This window comes from Charadrius vociferus, unplaced genomic scaffold (assembly GCF_000708025.1).
Source record: "Charadrius vociferus isolate BGI_N301 unplaced genomic scaffold, ASM70802v2 scaffold450, whole genome shotgun sequence".
Classification (NCBI taxonomy): Eukaryota; Metazoa; Chordata; class Aves; order Charadriiformes; family Charadriidae; genus Charadrius; species Charadrius vociferus.
In genome coordinates, this window is record NW_009646931.1 from 1,759,935 (window position 1) to 1,777,876 (window position 17,942).

At 40.3% G+C, this 17,942-nt stretch overlaps 1 protein-coding gene across 1 annotated transcript in view; it reads left to right on the plus strand.

Annotated features, from left to right (window-relative positions):
- Positions 1 to 12,290, plus strand: part of LIFR (leukemia inhibitory factor receptor alpha) — a 28,106-nt gene extending 15,816 nt beyond the window's left edge. Inside the window, exons 10-19 of the mRNA XM_009894673.1 lie at positions 127 to 292; positions 454 to 524; positions 953 to 1,166; positions 4,002 to 4,181; positions 5,788 to 5,889; positions 7,496 to 7,663; positions 8,310 to 8,471; positions 9,518 to 9,611; positions 10,169 to 10,247; positions 10,922 to 12,290. Coding sequence (XP_009892975.1) covers positions 127 to 292; positions 454 to 524; positions 953 to 1,166; positions 4,002 to 4,181; positions 5,788 to 5,889; positions 7,496 to 7,663; positions 8,310 to 8,471; positions 9,518 to 9,611; positions 10,169 to 10,247; positions 10,922 to 11,560 — 1,875 coding nt within the window. The 3' untranslated portion in view covers positions 11,561 to 12,290. The remainder of the gene's footprint in view (positions 1 to 126; positions 293 to 453; positions 525 to 952; positions 1,167 to 4,001; positions 4,182 to 5,787; positions 5,890 to 7,495; positions 7,664 to 8,309; positions 8,472 to 9,517; positions 9,612 to 10,168; positions 10,248 to 10,921) is intronic.
- Positions 12,291 to 17,942: the final 5,652 nt, after the last annotated feature.

Consider the following 17,942-nt stretch of genomic DNA (forward strand, 5'->3'; position numbering starts at 1 on the left):
GCAGTTTTTTTTCATGCTGTCAATATTCTTGGGGGAAAATACCACCTTTTTAGGTGTTGACTTTCAGCATAATCTAGGAGCAAAAAATATGTATGTGTCATGTCAATTTCTGTAAATTTTTAACAGCACAACGTCTCCATGCTTGGTGGAAAATTCTCAACTTACACAGCTCAGCTGAACACATTGCACCCATATACCAAATACCAGTTCAGGGTGCGCTGTTCGGCTGCTGACCACTTCTGGAGGTGGAGTGAGTGGAGCAGGGTAGAGGAGCACACAACATTGGAAGCCCGTGAGTTTATTTAATTCTTTGATGACAAAATGTTGAACTTGTGAAGCCATATATTTTAAAATTAGCCATCTAAAAGCCTAACTTTTTAGTAGATGGTACATTGTCTACTGTGCAACTTGAAAAATAAACCCACCTCTTTTTTTCTTTTTTTTTTTTTTTAGCTCCTGCAAGAGGACCAGATATCTGGAGAGAGATAAGTCCTTCTGGAAAAAGTCTAAAAATCTTCTGGAAGGTAGATGGGACACTTAAAGTTTTAAAATATTATGTAATGTAAATCTATGAAAAAGTATTCCCTTACACATTCATAAGTGAGTGAAGTTTATAGTCAATAAATTGGACTGCTTTTCTTAACTTTTTATAGAACTGTCCATTGAGACAAATAATTTTCCCCAAATGAGGATACTATTAAAGTTTTATAATTTTAACATTGCACTTAGAAACATTTCACAAGAAGAATTAAATTTTTAATACATCCCAGCTGAGAACTAAAATCTTACAAACTCATGTGTTAATTCTTGAAGTCACACTTGAGTAACTTTCTTTTCTGCCTCATAGTCCTATACAGTCATCAGACTAGATCAGGACATTAAATTCACATTATTCTGTGTTTTCTTTTGTTTATTTCATTTTGGTTTTAATGTGGTCTTTGTCCATTCATAGCCTTTGTCCCTGTCTGAAGCCAATGGAAAAATAGTGTCTCATGAAGTGTCCTGTTACCTGCTGGAGACACCACTGGAGTATAAAGAAGTCACTGAACCCTCAAACAGTACTGAGATAAAACTTGGAAAAAATGACTGTGTCATTAGTGTTGTAGCCAAAAATCACGCAGGCTCATCTCCTCCTTCAAGGATAACAAGTGTGGAACTTCCAAGCGGTGAGTGCTCCCAGCAGAGGGCTAAACACCTGAAAAGCTTGAGGAATACCTCCGTGAGTTTGTTTATTGTAAAATAAGCAAGATAACATGCTTTTTTTTTGTTTGTGTTTGGTTTCTGGTTTATTTCCCCACCTGGTAGATGTGGGTGGGAAAGAAAAAAATGGCTGCTTTGCTTTTAGGTTAGCATCTCGCCAATTAATTGTGCTGTCTGCATAAAAGGGGGGTGACAGTGTGCAGTCTCTGCAGCTATTTTGCACTTTTCTGGAGGCCTCTCAGGAACAACAAGGATGAGGCTTCAAAGCATTAGTGTCGATCTCTGATGTTTTGGGAGCTCAGTTTATTTCTCTGTGTTCTTGTTGAGATGCTGAAAAGTGCTACATGATAAAGAGAATCAGAATAAAGTTTTGGGGGTGTTTTGTGGCTTTTTAAGGGGAGAATTGTCAGTTCAATGCCTGTGAGCTCTGCAGGAGAATATTAATTGGGCTGGCTGGTAAAGTGTTGGCATCCTTGTGCTACAAGCCAGTGTTTGAAAAGGAGGTAGGACTTTAACTTCCCAATTAAAGCACTGCCGTTCTTGCTGCGGGCTTTTGTGAAGGGAAATAGCTGAGCCAGATAATGATTTTCTACTCCTAACAGCGAGACTGGGGAAAAGATAATATTGCATGAGGCTATTGAGAGTCCATGCTGCCCTGCGTGCCAGGAAGAGTGCAATCTCCCAAAGCCCAAGCCTTTAGCTCCAAATCTGGCCAGTGCATGCAGGCAGGACAGATTTACACAGCGAGGCCCCTCTCTGCTTGTTTGCCAGGAGTGTATATGGTGCTGCTTCTCCTCCCCCACCCAGAGAACAGGTATCACAGTTTCCCATCCTGCAACTCGGGTTCTGATAAGACAGTGACAGCTCTCATAGGAAGAAATGTGCTTTGAGTGGGAAAAAAAACAAGTTTGTTTCTATGTGAAGGAAAATGATTGCTCTTCATGTTTCATGTGCTTCTCCGAAACAGCAATACCTAAAAGTATATTCTTATTCAACTCCTTGGAGGGAAAAGCAATTGTATGGGACAGTTGAATGAATGAAAGTGCTGTTATAGCTCTCCTTCAGTAGTGAAGGAATAAGACTGGGAGTCGGGGAGGTCTCTGTAATAGGTTTGTGGTATGGGACAGCTGATGGCAGCTGGAGCTTTTGTTCATTTATAGCTTTCTCTTGGATGTCTGAGGTTCCCTTTGGCGTTACCCAACTTGTACTTGTTGAAGATTTGCTCCCAAGTTGGTATAGGAATTATCTGAGTCACTGACTGGAGTCATGAAAGATGACTCATTCACTGAACTGGATGACATTTCTGCCCAAACATCTTTTCTGGCTGCTTCCTGTGTACAGTCTGTAAGTGCTTTTAATGGCCGTAAGAGAGCAGTGGCTCTGAAGCTTGAGATCTGCTGAGGTTTTGTGAAAACTGAAAACACAAACAAAGGGTACTCTGCCATAATTAATTTGTCACTGTCTCTGAAAAGTGCTCTGCAAAGGAGTCGGGGCATATAATCTGGCTGTTATAGGCTCCCCTACCACAGTAGTACTGAAGTGCTAGTAGGCTGCAGCTAAAAATACACCAAAATGAGCAGTGCTGCCCTGGGTGAATTTCTAGTCATCTGGCTCAGGAAATAAAATTGAGTGTGGTGTATTTAAGCATTTTTTAGAGAGTATGTGCTCACTGTCAGTAAAAAGTCTTTCCTGTAAATAGGAAAATTAAAGCAGTCTAATTAGAAATATGCTGTCTTCCAGCATCATAGAAGTGTAGTTTCACGGGATGTGTAGTAGTTTTTTAGGGAAAAGTACTGAGGGCTTTCTGGAGTTGACTTGCTTGTTTTAATCATGTCTGTCTCTGTTGCCGTGAGCAAGCTAGAAAAGGATTGTACACTTAGCTGTGTGTTAAGATTATTTAGAAATAGTCCTTCAACATTCACAGCACGTCTGTGAGAGTAAAGTTTTTACAGCACTGGTTCTTAAAAACTGCCCTTGCCCCTCAGCCTTCCATAGTTTATGGCTTTAATAACATGAAATAATAGACTCAATAGGGGGCATAAATGAGAACACTGAAAAAAGAAAAACTGAAACCCTGAGATTGTTTTTGCAAATCTCTTGTGGGGCCTTTGGAAGACATCCCTTAGCTCAGCAGGGTCCCATCTGATGGACAGCCGTGGAGGGAAGCTGCAGGAATCAGAAGTCGTTCCCAGATCTGATCACTTCAAGGGAAACTAAACCTCTGATAATCAGAAACAAGAAAAATAGGCCAAAGGCAAAGCTTTTAGCTTTTTTTTTTTTTTTTCAATTTACCCTTGGTAGACTGGAGCCTCCATAAAGTTCACCAGGGACTTGACTTTTGCTGTTGATTCCCAGTGGAAAACAGTTGTCTGTGGTCGGGCGAGTGACAGCAAGACACTGAAAGAAACAAAAAGCAAACTGTTTGATGAAATGACAGAAGGAATTTATAGCTGGAGGCTCCTGCCAAATTAGTGTCAAGTCAGATTTGAACCTGACATCTGCTGTAAATCCTTACCTTGAAAAAGTGCTTTTTAAGCCAGTCCTGAGCTGCAGCACTTCGTGTCATCATACTTAAAGCTGGCTGAGGGATTTGCTGCAGGCTACGTCTGATTTCCAGCACTTGAGAAAGCATAGATGAGTGCACTGCTTCGAATTTCACAGTACCAGGAGCGCTGCCTCTGGTTCTTAGAAATGACTGCAGTTTATAAAACCTTTGTGCTGTGGCTGGAAGGCTTTCTTCCAGCTTGGACTACAGATAAGTGTCTGCTCTCTGATGGATTTTTGTGTCGTCTTTGTTGCAGACAATGTCAAAACAGATCGGGCTGTGGCAATGGGGAATGGAATTTATATTTCTTGGAATTCTTACCCCAACGTGACCTGTGGCTACATAGTAAAATGGTGTCATTCATCTGGGTCTGAACCCTGTAGTGTGGACTGGCAGAAATTTCCTTCCAATACAACAGATGCAGTGATAAAGTCTGGTAAGTCAGAAGTAATTTTTTGTGAGTCTTTATGGTTGAGAACCTGAGCAGCGAGTGGAATGAGAGTAGCGCCAATGCCATAGGTTGAAGATTATTGCATTGCTGTGTGCTTGTGTATATAAATGGACCTCTTCTTGGTACTGCGTTTATTTTAATTCCTTACACAGCCTTGCCAAATACAAGTATCAGTCTTGACTTAACTGTTATCATCCTATGTTTATTAACTGTTTTGAAATTACCTCTTCTAGCTATACCCAACAACTTCCTATCTCAGCCTAATGCATAATGGTTAATCTAGGGTTTGGGGTTTTATTTGGATTCTAAACAGAAACAGTGCTGCTCAGGATGGGGGAAGACTAATCCGTTGTTTTTACATGAGGCAGATTTTTTTAAGTGTGACCTCCATGTGTTGGCTTGCTGTCAGCAATTGAAATTTCCTGGAACAGGGCACATTCCAGGTCTCTAGAAGCTGGTGGGCAGATCGGGGAAATGAAACTCAGCTGTGGTGGGACTAGGAGGAGCAGAAGAGGAAAGAGAGGACCCAAGAAAGATGTAGGATTTTTCTCTGCTGTCTAAAAGGACATACATTTGCTTTTCAGAAGAGTTTAGTATATTAAGTCTCCGGTAGAGAAAACAGCTTTTACAGAGGAAAGATGGAGGAGAGTGGGACCTGGGAGGGGGGGCAAAATGTTTTGCTGTCTATAATTACAACACTGTGTCCATGCTGTTTTTGTTTGTGCTGACTAGAGCTTGCTTTTTCTAATCAGGCAGTACTATATCTGTCCAACAATGCACAGCTCTAGTCCTCAGCTCTTTCCTGGGATGCTTGTTGCAGCACGTGGTGGGGGTTATCAGCCTGCTAGGGCTGGGCTCAAGCTGGCAAATCCACCACTGCGCGTAGTCCTGCCAGGAGAATCTCTCAGGCTGGACCTGAACTCTTGCAAAACCCACTTGACTTCTCTAGAGTTTCACAGTGGCACCTTCTTTAGAAAAAAAATCTTGAAAATAGTGTACACCTCTGACTTGAGAAAATACTAGGAAGTGGTAAATTATTTACACGTAGTATCAAACACCTATGCCTGTACCACAGACATGTGAAATGGGAATGTGACGACTGTCTGTGTTTTGTAAAGTCAGTTCAGGCCTGGAGTTCATCACTGAAGTGCTTCACCATCACTTTTGAGAATTATCTGAATTTCTTGTTGCTGTAATAAGCCTGGGTATTCCAAAATGCATTTGTATTTCTGAGGAGGAGGCAGGACCTACATGGCTGCTGTGGGAGGAAAGGAAGGGGATTGTTTCTGGTAACTTCAATTTGTCTTTCCCCATGGAAAGAGCAAATTATGCAATTTGAGTAGCTTGTTTGGAAACCTATTTGTTTAGAACCAAAATCTTCTCCAGGAGCTATATGTGCTTGCTGCTTCTGACCTGCATCTGATGGCATACCTTTTATAGGAAGTACAAGTAAGGATAGTATTTATACCTAACACTGTGGTCTAAGACTTCATAATTTTTTAGTACGTATTTATGTAAGTCTGCATCATGGAAAAGCTAAAAGCATCACTCTTTGTAACTGAAATATTCTAACAGCAATTTTCTTTTGCAGCTCTGTTTAGACCTGGTGTGAGATACAACTTTTCACTGTATGGCTGCAAATCCAGTGGATATCAGTTATTGAAAAACATAGCTGGGTATATGAAAGAGCTGCGTAAGTGCACTTTATCGTTCAGGATTTTTACAAAGTGAATTTCGACTGTGTCTATTTTTAGCTCAGTGTTGGCAGAAGAAGATTGAGACTAGAATCCTCATGCAGTACTACTGACTTCTGCTTGTTCTCTGTATATAATAGTAATACATTTCTCCAGCCACTTCCAGTTCCCAGCATGGAATAACCTGATGTTCTTCAGCTTGTGTGGTGGTACAGGCTGTCACAGAAGTTAGCTTTGAAGGCAGTGGTCTTCAGAGTTGAAAGCACAGGCTTAATTTGAATCACAGGGCTGCGGTCACTTCTGCAGGAGAGGAGGCAACTTTTTGATTTGTCAAGTCAAAGTAAACTTCTGAGTGCATTTGGTGCAGCTTAGCAAATATACAAGGTGTCCACAACATTTCTCTTTAAAAATACTTCTTAGACCAGAACTAGATCCTAGAGTACAAGCCACTCTGAGAATTGCACTTGTATTGCCTGCGGTATCAACCCCGTCTGGGTAACTGTGGTTTGATCCTGGGCTGAGCTTTGCTTGCCTGGAGATGCGTTAGTGTCTGAATGTTTTCTGTTCCCAGGTATCTGAACGTGGCTTTACCCTTTAACTTCACACTGTATTGTATTGTAACTACAGCATCCATTTCGCTTTGAAGTTTAATGTGTTTTCTGCTAAAATAGTCTGCTTGGAAAACTGAGCTGCTGACATAAGCTGAGCCCTTGGAAATGCTGTTGTTTATTTCATTGCTATGGTTGAAAGTGAGATTAAGGCGATTTTACCAGAAACCCAACTTTCAGCCATTTGTATCTCTGCAAAAATCCTTAATAGTTTCCCAGAAGGTTTTTCCATATGTGTTCTCAACAGATTGGAAGCTTTCAAGGCGAAAGGATTAAGACTTTGGGGGACTGAAAATGCATTGAATATGCAGAAGAAACTTGTTAGGAACTGAGAAACCTATTCACTTTGCACAAGAGCATAGATTCATTCTAAAACTTCAGATTTATCTTTGGACAGATAACCATCAAGGCAAAAATGCATTCTTAAACATGAGTTCGGCACTGGTAGATCTATGCCAAATATCAGACTAAGTCCTGATGCACGTGACCATACACGATGTCTGCTGTAAAACTTTCAGTGGGGTACAGGTATTGGAATAATGACTTGTGATGCCTGCTAAGAGTAGTTCTTCTAAGCTGAGATAGATTTGCATGATAGGAATGTGGAGTGTGTTTAACTTGAAGACAAGCTATGAAGTTACAGAGTAAAACCTTTAAAAGCTAAGTAATTTGTGTGCTCTGAATGTTTATGCAATCTTTTGTTGCAGGAAGAAGGGTATTTACATGTATGGGTCTGTAAGAAGGCTGCCCAAGTAGAGATTTTTCTTTCAGCCTCTGTCAGCCTAATACTGCAGCAATTAATAACAAGACCGACATACTTGTATTTTTGTAGTATCACCTACTAAGTCTTTTCACATATTCTTGACAGTTAGGGAAAAGTATTCAGGAAAAAGTTGAAAATGCTAGCCCTGAAATAAAACTGATGAAACACATGGATTCAGCATTTAATGATAAGGTGGTTTATTACTAGCTTTTTCCTTTGTAATTCTCTCTACAGCTCCAAAACGTGCACCAAATTTTACTGTAGAAGAAACTTCCTCAGATTCTATATTGGTAAAATGGGAAGACATTCCTATTGAAGATTGTCAAGGCTTTTTAGAGGGATATCGACTTTCCTTTGCAAAAGGTGAAAAAGATGCTTTAAAGCCTAGGCTTTCAGAATCAGGTAAATGAAATCTATAGATTTCAACTTCCTTGCTGAAGCTGCTTTTTTTTTAAATAATTTAATTTCACTTAAAAGAAAGATGCTTTGATCATAATTCAGTTGCATTGCTCACTGGCATAATTGGCCCCTGATATGTGACAAAGGTATTTGAAATAATCAGCTCCTTGTGTGGTTAGCACAGTTGTTTTTTAATATAAGGCAAAAGTCGGAGAAAACCCCGGCCCACTGAGGCCATAAAGCTATGCAGTGACTAAGTGGCAATGTGACACAGTGCCCTGTGTACAGTTACCCTGGGTAGATGAGACATGGGGGAGGTTACATGGCTATATTTAATGAGGTGTATTCTTCCAGTGCCCATCTTGTAAGGATATCTCTGCACAGAACTGAAGCCTGACTCACATTAACATACGAGGACAAGCAGGAGAAACTGAAGGCAGTTTGCAGCAACAACACACTCCTGTGCTGTTTGGTGCTGCTTAAGCAAACGGCATTGATAGGATGCTTTATTTCAGTTTTCTTTTACACAGATTGTTCTTCAGGTTTCCTATGCTGACTTCAAGAAAGTCTTGCTATCAGCTGAGGCTGTCTTTGTGAATCCTTTCTTACAAAGTTATGCTTTTCTTACTTACTGCTTCCAAACAAACAGGGAATCCAGAACTTAAAGTTAAGAATATCACTGACTTAACAAAGAAGTCTTTGAAAATACTTGATCTTCAAGGCAAAACAAGTTACCAACTGGACCTACAAGCCTACACTGCTGGTGGGTTGAGCCCTCCAAACAGCCTCTATGTGGTGACAAAGGAGGACTGTAAGTTGAATATCTCTCTTCATTAATAGTCTTCAGCACAGGGGCTGTACAATTTATATAAAGCTGAGCTTTTTTTTTGTTCCGGGTCCCCTTTAGGCAGTTTGGGCCTACACATTCTAATTTTTAACTTTTTTAATTGGTTATGTTTAAATAACAAAATTGGTACAGTTCAGGGTGAGGGAAAGATCCCTTCCTATTACAGCTGCCTTGTAGTTCATGGTAATGTATGCAAGAAAAATAACTTCTAAACTACTACTAAATTTGGTGGAGTCTGAACTTAGTCTTCTCAAGCAGCTAGTTTTTGTCAGGTTTCCCATGATGAGTATCTGTTAAAGCATGGTGGGAAGGAAGACACACTGGAAATATTTACCAGTTTCAGAATTATAAACAGATGCCTCTCTGCTTTGAATTCAGTTTTATCAATCCCCTGACAGAAACGAACCTAGAAAGACAGTTAGAAAAAAAAAGATTGACTTTAGGGAATGAGAAAAAAAAGAAAAAAGAAAGTATTTCATATGAAAGACTAAACACTGGGGTGAAACTAAAATACACAAAAGATCAAACTTGAGGCAGTTAACATCAATGGAGGAAGGCAGCGGGAATGTATCGGAGCTAAACCCTGGGGAGCAGAAGCATTGTAAACCATATAAAAGACAGGACAGTTTGTGCAATGAGTTGTTGGCCTATAAGAGCTGTTACTAGAGATTTGGCAAGCTCAAGTAACCTGAAAGTGCAATTCCAGTCCTTATTGAGAACAGAATTACAGTGGCAATCAGTCTTGTGTTGCACATGAGGCCTTTCGCAATTAAGCAATCAGAGAGAAGTATCTGCTGATTCCTGTAGTTATCACTGAATCAGCTCTGTTTATGGATGGACTTTTGCCCTTCCAGCAAAGGGGAAGTGTATGGTATAGGTCACTGTTTGCAGACCACTGTTAGATGAGTTTAATGAAACAGTCTCTAATCTGTGGGAATGTTAGAAAAGGCATAAAACTTGCTGGTAACTTTGGATATATATTTACTGTCCTTTCTTTTTTCATCCCCCAGCTGTAGGATTAATCATTGCAATTCTCATCCCCGTGGCAGTGGTTGTGCTGTATGGAGTGGTGGCCAGCATCTTTTGCTACCGAAAGAGGGAATGGTAAATGCCTGCATTCAGTTCTGATCTTTTCCTGGATGTGTTTGCTTCAGTGCTGGAGTTTTCCATGATTTTAGTTACTCTTTGTTTTCTCTAAGTACCCAAAGATGTCAGTGGGCTTTGTTTAAAGGTGGGTGGCAAAAACACATTGTAGAAGGTGAGGGAGAAACTGACTTGGAGAGAGGTCAGAGTGAGGAATGCAGAAGTGTTTGCAGGAGTCTGTCTCCCAGTGAACACTGTTTATAAATAGTTCCCAAATGGAAATAAGCTGGCGACATACTATAATTTGTGAGCCATCCACAAACACTCAGGTAGACATCTCATCTTCAACTTTTCATAAATGTGGCATATTGAGTTCCCAAGTTTAAAAAAAAAAACAACCAACAAAATGCTTTGCTGTTTTTTCCATTAAATACTCAGTGAAAGTGTAACACACTAAATCTTTGTGCCAGATGTCTTCAGTATTCTAAATTAAAGGGAAATGTCCTGATTCCTTTGTGTATTCGCAGTCTGTTTCAGGGCTTGGTGACTTTTAAAAGTTTGTTCTTTCCTCTTTAAAGGATTAAAGAAACATTTTATCCAGAGATCCCGAATCCTGAGAACAGTAAGGCACTGCAGTTTCAGAAGAACATCTGTGAGGTAATACTCATTTTAAATCTAGTATTTTAAACTTCTGAAAGATATGGCGAGTAAAGAGTTTTTAAACTTTGAGTCTTCTGCTCCAGTTGTAGAAGAAACTCTGTGGCAGGGAAGAACAGAACAAGGTACTGAGTAACTTTTGTCAGGTGCTATCTAGAGCTTTCTTGTTGTTAATGTAGTTACTTGCAATGTTCGAACTAGGAAAGAACTGCTGCATTTCTCTCCTCACGCACTAATGGAAGTGTCAGTACATGAAAACGATGTGGGAGTAATGTACCCATCTTTGTCGTAGCATTAGGAGAAGTAGAAAGTGTGAAGAAGTGTACGTGCCATATCGCCAATCTCCTGGTAGATGTAGTAGCTGGAACTGAGCACAACATTTAAACAGCCTTGTGGAAGTTGTTGTGATATGGTGAAAGAGTTCTCAAACACTGGAGTCTCTTTAAGATTTCTGGACTCTCTTTAAGTTGGCTAAAATACTTTTAACAGTAATAGGAATATGTGATGAGCCAGACAATGAGAACTAAACCACTTTTTTTTATATTGAACTAATTGCAGTGGGGTTAAGGCATGCCACAAGCCAACATACTGGTTTAATTTGGACAAGTTGTTGTTTTCAGGATTTCCAGGTCATTTGGCTTAATCTCTCCCCCTTCTCCTTTTTCTTCCTTCAGGGGAATAAGACACTTAAAACACTGGAAATGAACCCATGCACCCCCAATAGTGTTGAAGTGGTGGAAACACGGTCTGCAGCTCCCAAGATTGAAGACACAGAGATGATGTCCCCAGCTGCAGACACCACTGTGCCTGAAGATGGCTCTGACTCAGAAACGGAGAACCATGTGGTGGTGTCCTACTGCCCCCCTATCATTGAAGAGGAGATCTCAAATCCCCCTATGGATGAACCTGTGGGGTCATCTCAGGTGGTTTACATTGACATCCAGTCAATGTATCAGCCTCAAATTAAACCAGAGGAGGAGCCAGAAATAGACTTAGTGACTACAGCAGGCTATAAGCCACAAATGCAGCTGCCTATCAGTGCTCTGAAAATAGAGAGTCGATCACCTGCAGAGGAAGAATTGGATAAAACTGCAGGTTACAGACCTCAAGCAAACACAAATGCCTGGAACGTGGACACTCCAGACTCTCCTGGATCTGTTGAAAGCAACAATGAAAATGCATCTTTTGGGAGCCCATGCTCCATTAATTCCCGACAGTTTCTGCTTCCCCCAAAAGATGATGAAGACTCTCCCAAACCCAGTAACATAGGGTGGTCTTTTACACACTTTTTTCAGAACAAACCAAATGATTAACAGTGAGTCCTTTTTGCACCTGAACCTGCCTTCTAAATAAGCTCTTATTCCTGATGTTGTAAAAAAAAAGGAAGAAGAAAAGTGCAAAAGGCATGAATTATTCTTGGAGACAGTCAGCAGAGGTTCTAGTGAGCTGAATGTTACCATGTTTAACTTAGCAAAAGTGTTAATGTTCCATTTTAATAGAGGCCAAGAGGCCAAAGATATAGTAATTTAGTTATTACTCTAGTGAAATATGTTGGATATAAGGGGTATTGAGTTAAGAGCTCCTGATACTCATAGTCAAAGAACTCTGCCTACCTTCACATAGTGCTCCAAGGTTAATATGGTCTCATGCAACTTGTAACTTGGAAAGATCGCTTTGCTTTGTTGTAGTTGTTCTCAACTGTGCATACTCAAATGATGCAGCCCCAACCGGTTTCCTTACTGAAGGTTTCATTTATCATAAACCTCACCCTAACACATGGAAACGATGTGGTTGGAAACCCTTGAAATCTTTTAACTAGTTACAAACTAAGAACAAATGAAAGTGCTATTTTTTTTCTTCCCCCATACAGAAGGGTATTGTCACTGTTTAACACTTCTGAAGCAATGGCCTTTCAAATCTGTTGCTTTTTAACTAGACACTAGTTTCTGTACCTACTGTACAATGTTTATTCAATGTTTGACTCAGGGGTACAAACTTGGGGACAAAAGTGTAACACTGATTTAAACCTCAACAAGAACTGCATAAAGTGTAAAACTGTTTTTTTTTTTTTAAACTTAGAATGCTCTATATTTTTTCTATTCTTTGGTTAAGGAGTTAATCTTTCCTAATGTATTGCACTAATGCATTTTGTAATTCAGAGCTTCAGCTCCAGATCTCCAGCTTCAAAGTGGTACAGTACTCCATTCGCTCCCAGTGTTCAGCAGTCTTTGCACTATACAGTAATGTAAGCCATGGGGAAATCTCTGTCTACTAGCATTAGCTGTCCAAGCAGTTTGGCACGCAAAATTAGAGGTAGTAATACTAGTTGCTTTCTGGATGGTCTTTACATTAGCTTTGCCAGCTGCTGGCTGGCTGTTCTCCAGCATCTACCCAACAGGACCTTCTCTACAAATCCTACCTGGGAGTACAAGGTGGGATTTCTCTAGTTCCAGGGAGAAACCCAAGGAGGTTTTAGTGCCGCTTATTCTACCTCTCCTTTACCTGACATGTGATGCAAAGAAAGCTTAAATGATGCTTGTTTGTGTGCTTAATGGAGTGTTCAGAAAAATCATCTTTGAAAATGCTTGTTTTCACGTATGCATGTCTGGGCAGCTGTGATTGTAACACTTCACTGTGTAAACTTCACACTGTGGCACACATGAACTTCACTAGCTTACAGGAGAAAGTGCTTTCTAACTCACCTCTTCCTTACTGTAAAACAGTGTTGAGAGGTCAAATGTTAAAGGGCTTGATCAAAAAGGGTCTCCATAATGTCCTAACTGAATCTTTTTTATATAGATTTCAGTTTCCTTAGCTACTTTGTGCGTTTTTGAATAAATAAATCGAAGGAGTGGTTTTCTAAACAAGATCCCAAAACAGATAAGGAGGCTGAATTGGCTGAGCTGCTGGTTGTGAAGGTGTGAGAGCAGACCAGGAGGATAGCTAGCTTGGCAGGCATTTGGTCTCCAAACCACGTGATCTGGCCATCAAAATAAAACCAAGCATTCAGTTAAACCTAATTGCAGCAACAGGTGGTGCAGTATCAGATGTTGGTATGTCTCTGCCATCTCCATAGAATAAAAACACAGAGGGATTTCAAAACTGGCAAAAAGGCAAAACACTAAATAGCATCCAAATCATCATCAGTAATAACTGCCTGTGTGTGCCTCCTGGAAGAGTGAACTGGGACAACAGTAAAAATATATCTGTCTGCAGACCTGACAGAGTGCAAGGTGTGTCTGAAAGAACAGAAAGTGCAGATAGGATTCTGCTTTTGAGGTGGAATCTTGGAATTAGCAGAGCTGCCAGAGGGAAGACACATGGGCAGTGCAAAGAGCTGATATCCATCTGTCACCAGCCGTCATTGCAAGAAAAGGTTTCATGCCTATTCTGTTACTGCCTCAGACCACTGAACTAATACATAAAAGGATGCAATTCTGCCCTTTGTGCTTGATAGCTAGGAGGTGGCTAAATCCTAATAGTAACAAGCCTTTCTCACAGTATCTCTTTTAGAGCAGATTTGTTTTCACTAGTGCAGATTCGGCTTAATGCGTTTATCTCCTAAGATGAATTAATAGCTGTATGCTTTTAATTGAAAGCAGAAGATGTCACGGACAAGAGTGTATGGGTAGTGGTTTGTGTTTTTTATGGAGCAGTTTCTCAGTGCAGAGCAGCAATCAGTATTGTATGGTGATCCAAACAAAAAAAACCCTCTGTAGTGGAATAGCTGCTGATGAAGAGTAACTGTGCTTTCATATGGCTGTGTATTGCAAGAAACAAAGCCAAACTGAAGTTTGAGAGTACTAGCAATTTTTAATTTGGCAGACAGGAAGGCAGGGCAGCTGCAGAGAACACACCGAGCTCGCAGGGAGCAGCCTCACACCCTTCACAGTGCTCCCATGGTGAATCACTTAAACACAAGCATCAGGTTTTCCTTTGTGCTGCTCTTCCTGTTCAGTAAAGGCAACAGCATTTTAAATTGCCCCATTTCGTAGTGACTAGGTAGGGCAAAGGTCCACAAATACAGGGTCTGTATATCTCATCTAATTATCCATCACTTTTTCTTTTTTTAAAAACTTTGACTATATATATTTGATTTGACTGGTGTTCTGACTTCCAGGATGTAGGGCAGAAGAGTCCTGTTAATAGCAATGGCTTACCATGCACATCATCTTGTATCAGAAGCAGAAGAGTGGGGCGAATGGGGGGGAGACACAGGCTTATGCAGTATATGTAGCATCATTTACTGTTGCTTAATGGTTATGAACCAATAAGCGGTTTTCATTCCCGCACTTGAAAGCTGAGCAGCTTCACCTCTGTGGTTTCCTTTAAGCCCATTCAGTGCTGCCTGTGAGGACTCCTTTCAAATGCCTCTCTTAAAACTTCAGCAGCATATCCAAATACAAAATGGGTAGTGGGAAGGTGTGTGCTACTTTAGTGATTATGTGAGGACACCCCTAGGTGCACGGAACAGTAAGAATGAGTGACGAGGATTGTCAGGGAATGGACTTGCTTTCTAAGCCCAAGTGCCATGTGAAACCAGGGAAGCATCTTTAGGAATGTGTTCATACCAAAATCACTTTCAAAGCATGGTGCTGTTTAGCCTCTAAATGCATTGATAACAATTGTAAGACTAAAACTTTGGGCTTCAAAGCAGATCAGACTCCTTGTACAGCCTTTGGGCTTCCTGGTGAGCCTCTTCAGTCAAATTGTTTCTCAAAAATGTCTTAGGAAACTTAAAGTACTGCATTTCCTAAGCATCATTTTCTGAAAGATCTTATTCCTTTATTGAATATCTATTTTGTTTCAGTTGTTTTGGCTTTTTGCTTTTTTTCCTAGAAGAATAGAAAGTTCAGCTTTTGAAAAAAACAAAACACAAAAAACCCCAAAACAATTTCCAGAATGGATATGACCAGAAAAGATTGTGTCCAAAACACTGTTACTCCTAACCCAGTGCTTCAATCCTCCTCTTGGATCGGTGTTCAGAGATGTTGGGTGTTAATGCCAAGCAATTTCTTTGCGAAGCAGATGATCGGTGCTGCTGCTTTTTATTTTTGAGCCATGCCTGTCATATGTGACAATTTGGGGTTTGGAATGGATTTTTGTACTGTTCACTGTATGCGTGGAACATCAATCACGTTTGATGTAACATTGTGCACTCTCCTTTTTGACACATTCATTATTTTTGTTGTTCTGACATGCCATGGGGATCTGGGATCTTGGTTTTGTGTGTTAAATTTTGGGATGGTAGATCTGCATGTGATATACCTCACAGAACTACTAGTTAATCAACAAAATAGTAAGTTATCAACAAAATATTAAGCTAACAATACAGGCAGGCAGTGAATTACCTCCCCTGCTATGCAGTGGCTGCATAGGCAGACTTAGGACCCAATGACTGACATTTGCTGTGGTAGCTGTCTTTATTATTTGTAGTTGCTGCTTTCATGGGTAAACCATTTCCAAAGGGAACCAGTAGCTGTGTTGTCCGTCACGGCACAATTGGCAAATGCGCCGTGTTTCTTCGTCTTTGGTTTATGTGGGGGACCAAAGCTTTCCTCTGCTGGGAACACGGCAGCAGCAAGCTCCTGCTGACCTCGAGTTTTAGGCTGCTCTGAAGAGGCATGTTCAAGGTGCCTTTTGGTTTTTTTGATACGTTCAGCTGGCTGAAGCGTAGGGCTGTGGCATTTCCTGCGATCTTGTCCTCCAGGACACTCAGCTGAACGTGAATAGTAGCAAAAATGAAGGCAATTGGATGCGTTGGAGGGGGAAGGTGTTCAGACATCACTCTGAAAAGGCAATGAGAAATCGTGTGCTCTATTTTTAGACAAATACCGCTTTGTAAATAGAATGTTTGTATACCTACAAGTAGATAGAAATGTAGTAAAAGAATTTGAAACACATAGGAAAAATGTAACATTTAAAGAATCAGATTGCTAACAAGGCTCCATGTACCGTAAATCTATCAAGCGCTTCCCGTGTAAATATAATCTTCTGTTCCACCACAGACTGTGATGAAGACTTCAGTGCAAATGGCATTAATATTTTTAACACTAAGAAAAGTCCTAACCCTTTATGCGCTCATGTGCTTACATCATTATGTACCTAGGTGCATATTGCAGAGGAAGTGGGCCTGCAGTTCCCAAAGTGGTTTTTTTTGGAGCCCTGTACTTGAATAGATGCCTTCTGAGATGCGGTTTCACCTAGAGGAAACAGCTGCCGTCTGTGCTCCTCCCGACACACTACACGGAGTTTGTGCTGCTATGCGTTAAGCAGTGCCCTGTGTGGCTGATGCTCGGACAGGCAGTTGGCAAGATTTGTTGTTGGCTTTTTCTTTGCCTTTTCTTTAGCAAGCCTGGAAACACAGTCCCAGACCCCAAATGCCAGACATGGATTCAGAAATGTTGGAGCGTTTAAAAACTAATTTCCTCATGCTTAGGCCTGTCTTAAATTTTTAAATATCTCCTTAGAAGCTGGAAAACAGTTTCTTCCATAAAAATTTTCTTTCTTCTCCTCCCCCCTTTATATAACTCTGGATTTTCCCCAGTGTTTCTAAGATCGCCAGTGTTTGTTTCCTTTTTTGTGTGTTATGCAAACAAACCTCAGATGATATTGGCAGGGGTTTTTATAACTTTACAAGTTGTCCCAGAGTGCATGACAATACTTTTTCCCCACAAAAACATCTATTAATTCCTCTGCTTCTGCAACAAAAAAAATTCCAGAGAACTTTTGTGTTCCAGAGGCCAGGGGCTCAGCATCCCCATGCAGGTGAGCTGGTATAGTGGCAGGGCACTATGGGGGTAATCCCTGTCCAGTCTCACCCTGTTCCTTGTGCCAGCACTGCTCAGGTGATTTTGTGGTGCACCAGAGCAGATGGCATCCTTGTTTTATAATGTGATACCCAACAGAATCTCTAGGTAGGTTTTTGGATGGTGCCAAATCTGCCTTCTGACTGTTGCTACATGAAAACAAGCTCCAGTGGAAGGGTATGCGCAACTTCCACACAAAGGTGGAAGTTTGCAATTGCCTTTGCAATTCGTTTGGCCTCATATTGTGCAAAATATAGTAAGTAAAACTTAACCAGGGAAAAGCAAAAATGAAATGTTCTCATTTTCATTTTATTCAGGCTGTGAAAAAAAAAAAAAAAAGAACAAAAAGAAATAGCTCAAGCAGGGCAAAGTAAAATAGAAACCGGCAAGTGCTCCCACTTTTTATTAGTAATAAAATAAATAAAAAAAAAAGAGTCCTTGAACATCGCTTTGACAATGTTTCCTTAATGTAATTCAGGAGTGACTTAGGGTGAACAACATTTTATGCTTCATAGCATGTGAAGCAGGGGATAGCAAAAAAAGAAGATAAGTGAATCGACTCATGTCTGAAATACTACCCGAAGGTCACAGTAATTTGAACTTTGATCCTGTTGTGGCGCACAAAACTGGCTAGTGGAGTCATACAGGCCACCTGAAAAAAAAAAAAAATGTTGTACTATAATGCTGTAACTTTTAAAATATGTACTGTGAATAGGTTCAATGTTTTTTTAGCTCTTTTTATACCATATTTTTTACAGCGTAAATAATTTGTTTAGAGATGTTTTTATGTTCTGTTTTTACAAAGATTTTAATGGACTTTTGTTTAATACTAGTGAAAATATTGTTTGCCAATTTGAAATAGTCATCTTTAGAAATTAATTCTGAG